A 12,607-nucleotide genomic window follows, 5' to 3' on the forward strand; every position below is an offset into this window, starting at 1 on the left:
TTGCACACAGTGAGCAGGATCACCGTACCACCCACATATTTCACCATCGTCTCCAACCCTTTTACCATCAATGGATCGTCATCACTACTGACAAATGGGTTGTAGAGATAATTCAGTCCAGCTACACAATACTTTTTCTCTCCATCCCCCACCACGACCCCACCCACTCCATCCCTCTTCAGGGACCCTTCTCATGAAAACTTGCTGCGCATCGAGGTCAACAATCTACTCTCCATAGGTGCAGTAGAAAGAGTTCCAGACGAGTTCAAAGGGAGAGGGTTTTACTCCTTCTATTTCCTCACACGAAAAAAGATGGGTGGGTGAAGACCAATACTGTATCTCAGGAAGCTAAACAGATATCTCCAGAAACAATTATTCAAAGTGGTGACTCTTTCCTCTATAATACTTGCACTAGATCACAACGACTGGTTTGCTGCTCTCGATTTTAAGACGCATATTTTCATATTACAATTCATCCCGCACACAGGCGGTTCCTTCGGTTTACGGTTGGCATAGACTGTTTCCAGTACCGAGATTTACCCTTCGGTCTATTCACTGCCTCCAGCATATTCTCAAAAACTCTGGCAGTAGTTGTGGTGCACCTGAGTCGACAGGGAGTAATTATATTTCCCTACCTCAACGATTGTTTGCTGAAGGGCTGTTCAGTGGCTGAGACATCTGGCATGGTGGTTATCACCAGACTCACTTTCGATTTTCTGGGGTTATTAGTCAACGAATACAACTCAACTTTCCAACCTACTCGGGAGCTGAAATTTATTGGCGCCCGATTAGACGCCACTACAGCAAGGGCATATCTGCCCCTTCAAAGAGTTCAAGCCATTCAAAACTTGATAAATGTTATATGATACACCCCTACTATGCAGGTAATCACTTGTCTAAAACTCATGGGCCATATGGTGGCTACAACATATGTAGTCCGACACACCAGACTGCATTTCCGCAGCCTACAACACTGGCTAGCATCTGTATACAGCCACACAAAGCACTATGTGATACCTCCGACTTCGGTCCTGCACTCCCTCAAGTGGTGGACAGAGCACAAAAATCTTCTCACTCATGTCCCCTTTTGTCAACAACAGCACTCATGCTATATCACCACAGAAGCCTCCCTCATAGGTTGTGGAGTGCACATGGATGCCATGTTGGTCCAGGGCCTGTGGTCGCCTCAGGAAACTTTGTTCCATATAAATCTTCTAGAACTCAGAGAGGTCTTCAACACATGCTGGCACTTCCACAACCATATTTGCAATATGTCAGTCAAGATTCTCACAGACAACATCGCAACAATGTACTACATCAATCATCGGGGCAGAGCACATTCTCGCTCCCTATGTGTAGAAGCAATCCGACTTCGGAATTGGTGCATTCAAAACAACATCACACTTGTGGCATCTTACTTACCTGGAGTCAGCAACCTTACCGCGGATTTCCTGAGCAGGCACTTCACACTGGATCACAAATGGGAGTTCCATGATGGAGTCCTTCATCTCCTCTTCCGTTGTTGGGGGACGCCCCTCATAGACCTTTTTGCGACCTATCACAACAAAAAGTGCCATTATTACTGCTCCAGAGATCCCTTCACGGTACATTTCTACTCAGTTGGAATGGGCCTCTTCTGTACACCTTTCCTCCCACGGTCCTTATCCCCAAAGTCCCAGAGAAGGTCAAAGTGGGCAAGGCCACCATGATATTAGTGACACCCACGTGGGCACGCCAACCTTGGTTTCCCTTCTTCCAGCGACTGTCACCATGCAGTCCTTACCCCCTTCCGATTATCCCAGACCTCCTCACCCAGAACCGGAGGTCCTTGCTTCTTCCCCAAGTGCACACCCTACAACTCACAGCATGGCTCCTAGTTGGCTAAGTGCATCCAAAGACCTCTGCTCCACACAGGTCAAGGACATACTGATCCACAGTAGAAGACAGAACACCCAAAATACTTACCTTTCCAAATGGCATAGGTTCGCCTCCTGGTGCTCCATAGATGATATAGACCCTCATTCAACTTCTCTCCATTTCATCCTTGACTATATCCTGCACCTGAAACAGACAGGTTTGGCTTTATCTTCTCTAAAAGTGCATCTCACTGCAATCGCTGCCTTCAGACTACCCATTGATCACACCTCAGTGTTTGCCCATCCCATGACCAAGAGATTCATCAGAGGCCTTACAAATCTAAACTCTCCTAGAAAACCTGTCCCCTCACCATGGAACCTAGACATAGTACTTGAGGCTTTAACCGTACCACCTTTTGAACTACTGGCTACAGTTTCCTAACAAATAAGGTCTTTCTTCTTGCCATCACATGGGCCTGCAGATTCAGCGAAATATCAGCTCTCATGGCAGTGCCTCCATATGCGATCTTTAATAAGGATGGGGTAGTTTTGAGACACCATCCAGCCTTCATTCCCAAAATCTGCTCAGAATTCCATGTCAATGAGCCAATTATCTTTTTACCCTAAACCACACACCTCACGGCATGAAGCATTGCTCCACACCCTGGATGTCCATAGGGCACTTGCTTTTTATACAGAACGGACTAAACCATTTAGAAAAAAGGGCCAAGTGATAGTCTCACTTGTTGAGTGATCTAAGGGTGAGCCAATATCATCTCAACGTGTGTTCAAAATCATAACTTCGTACATAGCCAAATGTTACTTTGTGCGACGTGTACCTCTCTCAGCGCAACCTAGAGCTCTCTCTACCAGAGCTATGGCAACCTCAACAGCCTTCCTCCAGGCGTCTCCTTTAGGGACATCTGCAGAGGAACCACCTGGTCATCCCATGACACGTTTGTTAAATACTACGAGATCCAGCATTGGTAGCTTTCAGATGCTTCAGTAGCATCTGCAGTACTCTCAACAACCAAATAGGGACTCTTGAGTCCTGCCTTCCTGTAAGTTAAGGGTACTGCTATTCAGTCACCTACAGTGGAGCACCAATTGGGACATCACTTGAAAAGAAAGTGAATTTACTCACCTTGGTGCAGTAACTGTTGTTCTTCAAGATGTGTGGTCTCCGTGGGTGCTCCACTACCCGCCCTCCTCCCCGCATCGGAGTCTCTTCTTATATCTTCAAATTGTGAGGCAGATTTGAGGAACTGGTGGGAGCTGGACCACGCACCTGTGCAAAAGAGCGCGAATGCCGTGATATGCCCTCCGCCCATGTACGGTCCGTCTGAATACCGCTATGGAAAAGTCTCCGATCTGCAGTGCCGGGGCCAGCACCTACAGTGGAGTACCCATGGGGGGATACATCTCGAAGAATGACAGTTATTGCACTAAGGTGAGTAACTTCTCTTTTTATTATTTTCCAGTCCAAGGTGGCATGCTTAGAATAACACAACTTTTTAAAATATGCAGAAGGTTTTCTGGGAAGGAAGAATGATGTGGGTGGCATAAGAGCAAGGAGCTTGGGAAAGGAAGATCTTGAGAAGTTTGTATTAGCTCAAAACTCTAGCAGATATACAAGCCTTTAAAAATTGAATATCATTATTAGTATTGCACTGAATTTCCATTCTTGTATTCTGCCTCTCTTATAGCAGTTGCTGTCTTGCCTATTCAATCAAGATTCCCAGTCCCTGAGAAGGCAATAGGGAGAGAAGCACTATCAAAGCTGCTGTTTTGTTCTTGAAAACGTTATCCATTTTATCATCAGATTGAACCTCTGTAATCCGGCACTCCCTGGTTTGGCAACATCCGTGGTCCAGCATTATTTTAGTTATCAGATGTCCACATATCATGGGTGTGGTCAAGTTTCTCATAACCCCAGAAAGTTTGTTTACATCCACTAATCCTGACTCTGTGTTCTGTGCTGTTATTTAGCTCTCATAAACCCCTAAATGTCTTCTAAAGCAGTGTTTCTCAACCTTTTTTTTTTATAAACTGCCCCTTTAAAATATGTATAAGTACCCCAGGTACCTACAATTTTCAGACACACACAATTTTTTTCTACCATTGCAACACATTTGTTTAAACAACTTAATCGTAGGCAGGTGGGTGATGAAATTTTTGGGTGTAAAAAGTACAAAAATAATAAAGTGCTATAAAACACAAGACAAAAATTCAGTTTTCTCCAAATTTCAGTTGTGTTGATGAATCCCCCAGACTTCTCTCGAGTACCCCAAAGCTACTCATACCACTGGTTGTTTTAAAGAGCCCCGTAAACAGTGGAAGTGGTGGAAATTCTGCTAGACCATATTTATTTCCCATGGTTCAACAAATTCTGTGTTTTGGCATCAGCCAGGTCCCGAGGTTGCCAGACTAGAAAGGTTCTACCTGAGCTTTACAATAACACCTATGTAACATCTGTAAAATATTGCATCATAAAATCATAGTGTTCTGATTGGTTTTTAGGCAAAGATCTGAAAATCAAACTTTTCTTCAGCTTTCTGAGAACTCTTGCTTCTGTCTTGTACAGGATGTTCCGCAGGGCTACTCAACATGCGGCTCGTTTCTTTGCCTCCCACAGTGCAGTTTGGGTTTACGTGGGGCTTAACACGCAGCACCGGGTGGGATCCTTTGAACATGGCCTCCACTGGGAACATGCTCCACAATGGCGGGTCAATATACTGGTCTTCTGTTGATACGCATTTTAGTAGTTAAATTCCTGGACTGTCATTGCTCATTAAAAGTGCTGTCATATGGGTGGAAATTGGGTAAATATTTCATTTTATTGATATCAGCAGAACTGACTTAAATGGGGACTGCATGTTGTGTAGTCTTGCCTTAATCTTTGTACTGATGTCCATCAGTGTGAAAGAAACTATCTGCATGTATTTACGTATATATTTGTATGTATATGCAACTACGCTTACGTTGCGCCCCTCAGCATGTCCTGTGAGTATCATTGAGGCCCCCAGTGCTTCCAACGTTGAGTAGGCCTGATGTACTGGGTCAGATCCCTGTGCCTGATGGGCCCCCATTGCGTGCAGGGAGGAACTGCTTAGCTGCAGGGATCCATGATAACAGAATTCTTAGGTCAGCTCAAGGCTTCTCATTGAAGAATAACAGTGTATGCATAGGGTGTTCATTCTTTCCCTTTTCTAATTCAGATTTGTTACTTTATACATCTCTCCTTAGTTGGTGCCATGATTGAATATGAGTAGCATTCAGATTCAGTTTTATGTGGTTAATTGACTTGAAGGGCATTAAAGATGAAGTAGACTAGGGATGTTAACTATTGTTTATTTGTGTAAATGTGTAACCACTGGAAATTTTAGTGGGGGCAGGCAACTCCATGGGAGCCAGCTTTCAGCTTCTGCCTCCCCAGAATTTCCCTTCCCCAACCCTCTGCCCCCTCTCCACATACCCAAATCCTCTGCCCTCCTCCTGTACCCATATCCCCTCCCAGATCCGGCACCCCAGTCTCCTGCCCCAGATCACAGTTCCTCCCGCTCTAGCTCACAACCCTAACCTCTGCATCCCTCCAATTCCCTGCTGTAGGTCACAATCCAGTCTCCTGCATCCAGTCCAGTGCTCCAGGTCACAACTGTTTCTTTCACCCAAACTCCCTCCCTTAACCCCAACCTCTCTTCTGCACCCAACCTCCATCCCAGACCCCCCACCTCCTCCATTAATATAATGGAAGAGTGTTGCCCTCGACCACTTTCCAAATTCTTAGAGTGTCTTCCCATTAAAAATTATTGGCTACCGATGTGTAATATGATGGATTGATCACTAACAATTATATGCAAGTGTTCAGCGTGAATCGTCTCTGTTTGATTGGGCAGATGAGTAACATAATATTGGATGAATGCGAATATTTTTGCACAGATATCTTACCTGAAAGCATATTTGATTTCAACTTCTCTACTCATAGTTTTGAAGCTCACTGATTTATGTCATGTCTTTCTTTTCCTGTGAGTTAATAAAAGGTTCAGCTCCAAGAAATGAGAGCATAATCCCCACTTACCATTAATAAAATTACTTTGCACCCTTCCTCTCCTTTATTGTGTATTGACATTCAGGTCCATGTTGATATCAGTTGTATACATCTGTTTTTCTAAACATTGTTATGTGGTTGGTTAAACGTGTGTGTGTTTTTGGTCACAATTTTAATTATGAAAGGAGCCCCAAATGGTATTGGTACTTTATGGCTTGTCACTTACCTCAAACATAAGGATAGACTCAGGAACAAATACAGCTGTAGGATGCTTTGGGGGATTTAAGACATGGGAAGAGATTTTTGTTATTGAGAGAGGATTTAAGGTAATGCTTGGTCACTTTGCATAAGGAAAGAGTTGATTTCAGTTGGTAGTTGATCACCTTTTTTTAAAGAGATTTTCAAAATAGGGCGCAAAGCTATTATTTCTATGCTATGTTTCTATATTTATGTATGTATATTAATGGTTTGCATATATTGGAAATATAATATGTTATCTTGAACATGCTCAGACTCTTTAACAGTGTTTCATGTGGTTTACTTTCAGTTGATGGGTTAGTAAATCCCAAAGAGATTGACCCAGTAGGGCGTTACATACCTCCACAAGATCAGCGAAATGTTAGCATGAGATACTCAAATCAGGTAAGCACATGTTTATTTTAATTTGTTAGGTGACATAAGAACAAAAATTAATTTAAAATATTTTCTTTAAAAACAACCTTGTTATGTCAAAATTCAGGTAATTTTCAAAATTAAATGCATATTTTGGAGTCTTATATTTATTTTTAAAGCAATTTCCAGTAAAAATCCTTCTGAGTAGTGGATTATTGATTTTCTTTCAGATTTTATATGTCTGCTCTTGGACAGAAACTGAGACTAACTAGCCATATAAAATGTAAACCTGATGAAATCTTGCTTTTGATGAGAAGTATGTTCTATGTGAACTCTTAGGTGTGGTAGTATGATTTGGTAGTGTGGACAGGAATTATGATTGTCATATGCAATATCTATTTCTGGACCTAAGTTATGATATAAGCAAGAAGCCCATGACGTAGAAAGCACATTAGACCTAAATTGTGTGGTAATCAAAGATGTCCACGGTCTTGCACGCTATGAGAGGTGCACAGGGAGGTAGAGAAAGACCTGTTCTTCCCTACTGCCAGATGAACTTTGGCTGTAAGAGTATAAAAGATTTTCTATATTGAATTCCTAAGATATGCAGGCATTCAGTTCTCTTTGATACATATAGGCATGACTAGTCTAGACTGGCTTGATTTTCCGCAAATGCTTTTAACGGAAAAGTTTTCTGTTAAAAGCATTTGCGGAAAAGAGCATCTAGATTGGCACAGATGCTTTTCCGCTAAAGCACTTTTTGCGGAAAAGCGTCTGTGACAATCTAGATTCGCTTTTCCGCAAAAAAGCCCCGATCGCCATTTTCGCGATCGGGGCTTTTTTTACGCAAAACAAATCTGAGCTGTCTACACTGGCCCTTTTGCACAAAAGCTTTGCGCAAAAGGACTTTTTCCCGAACGGGAGCAGCGTAGCATTTCCACAAGAAGCACTGATTTCAGACAGTAGGAAGTCAGTGTTCTTGTGGAAATTCGAGCGGACAGTGTAGACAGCTGGCAAGTTTTTCCGCAAAAGCACTTGCTTTTGCGGAAAATCTTGCCAGTCTAGACACAGCCATAGACTGTATATCTGCTATATACACATTCCTCTGCCAGGCACATAGACCTCCTTAGATTTACAAAAGATAACCCTGACTCTGGAGGACCTTGGGAGCAAGGCTTAGTGTGGCACACTGTTAAATAATGGGCCTTGGTATCTGATAGGGAAGGAGCAGCCAACTAATTTTTTGCTGTGTTCTGCATGTTTTGTTTGTTGCATCTTACTGTTTTTTCAAAGGTCTTGATCCACGTATGAAAAAAGTAAGATACCTAATACAGTAAACTTCCGATAATCAGGCACCCTTAGGACCCAGGGGGTGCCGGATTATCAGATATGCCGGACTATCGGAAGGGGGGGCTATGAGGGGTCTGGCCGAGACCCCTCATAGCCCCCCCTTCCAATAGTCCGGCTCTGCCCCGGGCGTCCCTGATTCAGCTGCTGCTGGTCAGTTTCAGCAGCAGCTGAATCGGTGACGCCTGCAGCAGAGCAGCTGGAGTGCTGCCAGGTTCGTCCAACCTTGGTACTGCGAGACCTACCCGGCAGCACCCCAGTTGCTCTGCCTCAGGTGTACCCAAGTTAGCTGCTGCTATAACTGACCAGTAGCTGATTCCATGAAGCCCGGGGCAGAGCAGCTCTGCCTCGGGCTTCCTGGAGTCAGCCGCTGATCAGTTTCAGCAGCGGCTGAATCGGGGACAGCTGGGGTGCTGCCGGGTTGGTCCCGCAGCGGCGAGGGGTAGCACTACAGGAGCTACCCAGCAACACTCCAGCTGCTCTGCCCCCGACTTTCCCGATTCAGCCGCTGGTCAGTTTTAGCAGCAGCTGAATCGGGGAAGCTGGGGGCAGAGCAGCTCCAATGGTCTGGCTGCCCGGAGCACTTCTGGGTTCCTAATGGTGCCGGATCATCAGGAGTACTGGACCATCAGATGCCTGACCATTGGAGTTTTACTGTACTTTGTTATTAGTATTTAAATCAGTATCAGTATTTAAATCCTTGTTTGGCTGCTAGGATGATTGTAAGGAGTGAGGGTATGTCTGCAATACCAAGTTTTGACAACAAGTTTTGTACAACCAAAAGTCAATAAAACAACAATCACTAGTGGGTGTTCACCCTTGGCTCTTTGTCACCAGATCATGCCCATATTGGGGGCACCATCATCAACAGTATATGCAGTGCACTGTGCGTATGTATCCCAAAGTGCCTTGTTGTGGGAAGGCAAAGCTGATCCCTGTGCTTCTTGGGATTCCCTTCCCACTGGATTTTTGTTAACCATAAAAGGAGAGGAAAAGAAAAAAGCCTCTCATGGGGGTAAAAGCATTTTGTTACCAACAGAAGTCACATTGCAGTGTGAATGCTCTTACTGTTTTGTTGCCAAAAGGCAGTTTTTGGTGACAAAATTTGGTAGTGTTGTGGCTTCTGGGAAAAGATGGAATAATATGGGTATTTCTCTTTCTCTCTCCATGCATATCTATATAATACATAGAGACACAGGATGTAAAATCCTGTTTAATTGATTAACTGGTTAAATGGAATATTTACATTTGGGGTCCTGGGATGCCCAAGCAGCCCCTACCTGTAGTTTGTTTTCTCTCTCTCTCTCTCTCTCTCTCTCTCTCTCTCTCTCTCTCTCTCTCTCTCTCTCTTCCCCCCCCCCTCCCCACATTCTTTAAAAATTACTTATTCTAGAAATATAAAATTGCTCCTGCTTCATGTAGTTTTACTGCTCCTTGTTTTTCTTTTAGTTTGTTTAATGTCAACTTCAGGTTAACTAAATAGCATATACATTGATGGGGTTTTTTTTACTATAATAATACACAATTTTCCCTGGTTCTCCAATTAAAATAATGTAGATAGTTCTGTCACAGAATTAGCTTGACGTAACGCATCTTATATCAAGCTAGCTTTATAAGCATCTACATTATAGCATTAGTTGTGACAAAGTGGGGGTTGTTAACTTCACCTGCACTAGAGACCTAGCACTTAGGTCAAATGATGTTAGAGTGACATAGTGTGTTGCATCGCCTCTCAGCTCCTCATAGAACAACAGGCCAGGCTGTCAATGTCTGGCAGTTGGTGCAAATGCTACTGGAGAGGACGCACATCATTAGCAGAAGTAGTATAGTATGGACATGGAAAACTCTCATTAGTTATTGTGATGAATATATATTGGGCTAACATAGGCTGACTTAAATCTGTAGTACAGGTAAGGATGTAGGTCAAGCAGCAATTAATTCAGGAAAGTTCTATGGCCTGTGGTATATAGGAGAATAGACGTAGATTATTGCAATTGTCTGTTTTGACCTTTCTGTAGAAGTAGAAAACATTTCTGAAATTGATCCAACAGATATTTTTTTAGAATTTTGATGCAACCTTTTAAATATTATTTTTCCAGCTTGGACAATATTTGTCATATTTGAATAAACAATGTAGGATTAAGACTTACATAAACATATTTCTTTCCTCAAAGGCAGTTCATAGTTTTCACATGCGTTTCTTATAATTGAGTGCTGATATTTTTAGACAAAATGCTGTAAAGACTTTTTAAAATCTTTTTTTTTAATTAAGCGTCATAAATTTGAAATGTTCAATAAATGGAACAAAATCAACCCTTCCCATGTGAGTTGATAAAAGGAATATTTAATGTCTGTCTATTGTATAATGTAAAATATGTTTATGGTTTTCAAAATGGGGTGCCTCAGCTTTGGAAGTCTAAATTTCATCCTTTCAGCCTGACAGAAGCCAGAAGGTTGCATATAATTTGAATATAAATTTATTTTTCCTTAAAAACAAGTGAAGACAACTGTAATATTTGGGTGTATTTGTCCCTTGCATGTTAGCAAATATTTCATGATTTCACAGTAATATAAACATGTTACATAAGTTGATCAGCTTAGTTCCATTCCTCTAGTTGCAGATCCTTGCAACCATGTATTAGCCAAATACGAGAGCAAAATTAATTTCCTTTTGTAATTTCCTGTAGTGTAAATGTAGGTTCTAAAACATCAGTATATTTAAAATAATAAAAAGCACACAATCTAAGCTAGATTCACTACAAAAGTGATTACAAACAATAATTTCTCACCCTGAATATCATTCAGATAGATATTTGGCCTTTCCAAAGACTTTTAGCCTGGGTTCAGTAGTTTTTACCCTTGCCAGTTAAATTTCTTTTGTTTAGAGGTGTTTTCAAGTATCTCTTTAGGGTGGAGAGGCAACAGTGAAGCAAGCTGAAGGCCATCATTGTTTTCCTCCTCCATCTTACATAGAATTTCCATAAGACAGGAAACCTTTGTTTAATTCCCCTCATCTCATTGTGGAAGAATTCAGCAGTCCAGAATACAGGTCAGTATCAGATGACCAGATCACCTATATCTGTCGTTCATGAGTCAGTAATATTATGAAAGATCGGCAGGAAGACTAAAATTTTTTCATTGACTCATAAATAGCTATTCCTTCCCTCCTTCCCCCTCATCCCACCTTCTGTACTAAATCTGATTTGTCAGTTTAATAATGTGTTCACTTTTTTTCATTGTATTCTTTTGGTATATATGGTTATGCCAGTTCTCTTTCAGAATATGATCTGAGGAAGTTGGTCTGGCCCACGAAAGCTCATCACCTATTAAACCATCAATTTAAGAACATAGGGCAGACACTGCCATTGTAGATATTTTTAGGGCTAATCTACACTTAAAAGTATAGCTATACCAGCAAAATTCTTCTGATGCTCAGAGACCACTTACTCCAATACAAATGTGCTTTTGATTGTATAGCTTACACTGGTTCAGCATTTTTTGTGCCAGCTAGTTATGTCTAAACTGGGGCTTTTGCCAGCCTGGAAATGTCACTGCCCCACCCAAGTCCGCATTCTTATACCAGCAAAAGTTTCCACTGTAGATGTATCTTATTTCAGTTTAGGATTCATATGTTTGAGTAGAACTTATACCTAATGTTAGTTCACTTCAGCTATACCAAAGAAACTCTTAAATCAAAATGAGCTCCCCACAGGGCAGTGTACTGGTTAAATAACATCAGTTTAAATACACATTTTAGGTGAAAGCAGTGCAACATTTTCCTCTACAAATCTACTGGATATTTTAAAGAGTTTGTCTGTATGTCTGTTCAAGAACTCCTCCTAAACTATAAGAGCTAAGATTACCAAATTGGGTATACAGCTTCATCTTATAATAACGTATAGCAACATAAGAGTTTAGTTGTGCCAGGAAAATTTGGGATGTGACTGCTTCTCAAAAAACCGAACAGGGCTCTGCTACAGGCTGCTACACTAAGCACCAAACAGTCAGGAAGGTGAATGGGGCTGGCTAGGGTCACTCCTTTCCCCCCATCTGGGACTTCTCCAACCCTGAGCCTCCCACCTCCCAAATGCCTTTCAGGGACAGCTGGGGGGGGGGGGGCTAAAGCTTGCTGTTCCCCTTCTTCGTTATCAGGGAGCGAACGTGCAGTTTGCTACATTCTTTTCCCTCTAGCTGGGGAGGGTGGGGGGCAGATGATATGTGCACTTTACTCTCACTCCTTGAACAACAAGCAGCTTCATTCCTTGTCACACAGATGCCATACACATACACCGCTGCTTTTTTCCTTATTTTTTGAAAAGTACAGTTGTTTAAATAAAGCATGAACATTTTCATTTTATTTAAAAAAAATGAGTTGTCAAGTAACACTGGGTATATCTGTTAGTAGAGTATAAATTTGTGAATGTGTTACACACACACACACACACACACACACACACACACACACACACACACACACACACACACACACACACACACACACACACACACACACACCCCTGCTGTTTGACCTAAATTATGTAGGGAAATGTTTGTATTGTAATGTAAGTCTTCTACAGTGTGTTGCTATGAAGACAGGCTAAACAGATATAATCAGATCTGAGATTGTATACAGAAATGTTGCATTGTTTAAATGTCAGTTACACAGAGATGGCTGAGAAACCATATTGTAGTACAATTATTAAGTTTTCAGAAACATTTTTCATCCAGCTTCGGGATGAAACAC

General features: G+C 42.0%; 1 protein-coding gene across 8 annotated transcripts in view; it reads left to right on the forward strand.

Annotated features, from left to right (window-relative positions):
* PHKB (phosphorylase kinase regulatory subunit beta) overlaps nt 1-12,607 on the forward strand; it is a 238,626-nt gene that overhangs the window by 141,720 nt on the left and 84,299 nt on the right. For all 8 annotated transcript variants that reach the window (XM_006121182.4, XM_014572567.3, XM_006121179.4 and 5 more), the window contains one exon: nt 6,452-6,546. In XM_006121182.4, the coding sequence (XP_006121244.1) occupies nt 6,452-6,546 (95 nt within the window). The remainder of the gene's footprint in view (nt 1-6,451; nt 6,547-12,607) is intronic.

Source organism: Pelodiscus sinensis, chromosome 12 (assembly GCF_049634645.1).
Source record: "Pelodiscus sinensis isolate JC-2024 chromosome 12, ASM4963464v1, whole genome shotgun sequence".
Lineage (NCBI taxonomy): Eukaryota > Metazoa > Chordata > Testudines > Trionychidae > Pelodiscus > Pelodiscus sinensis.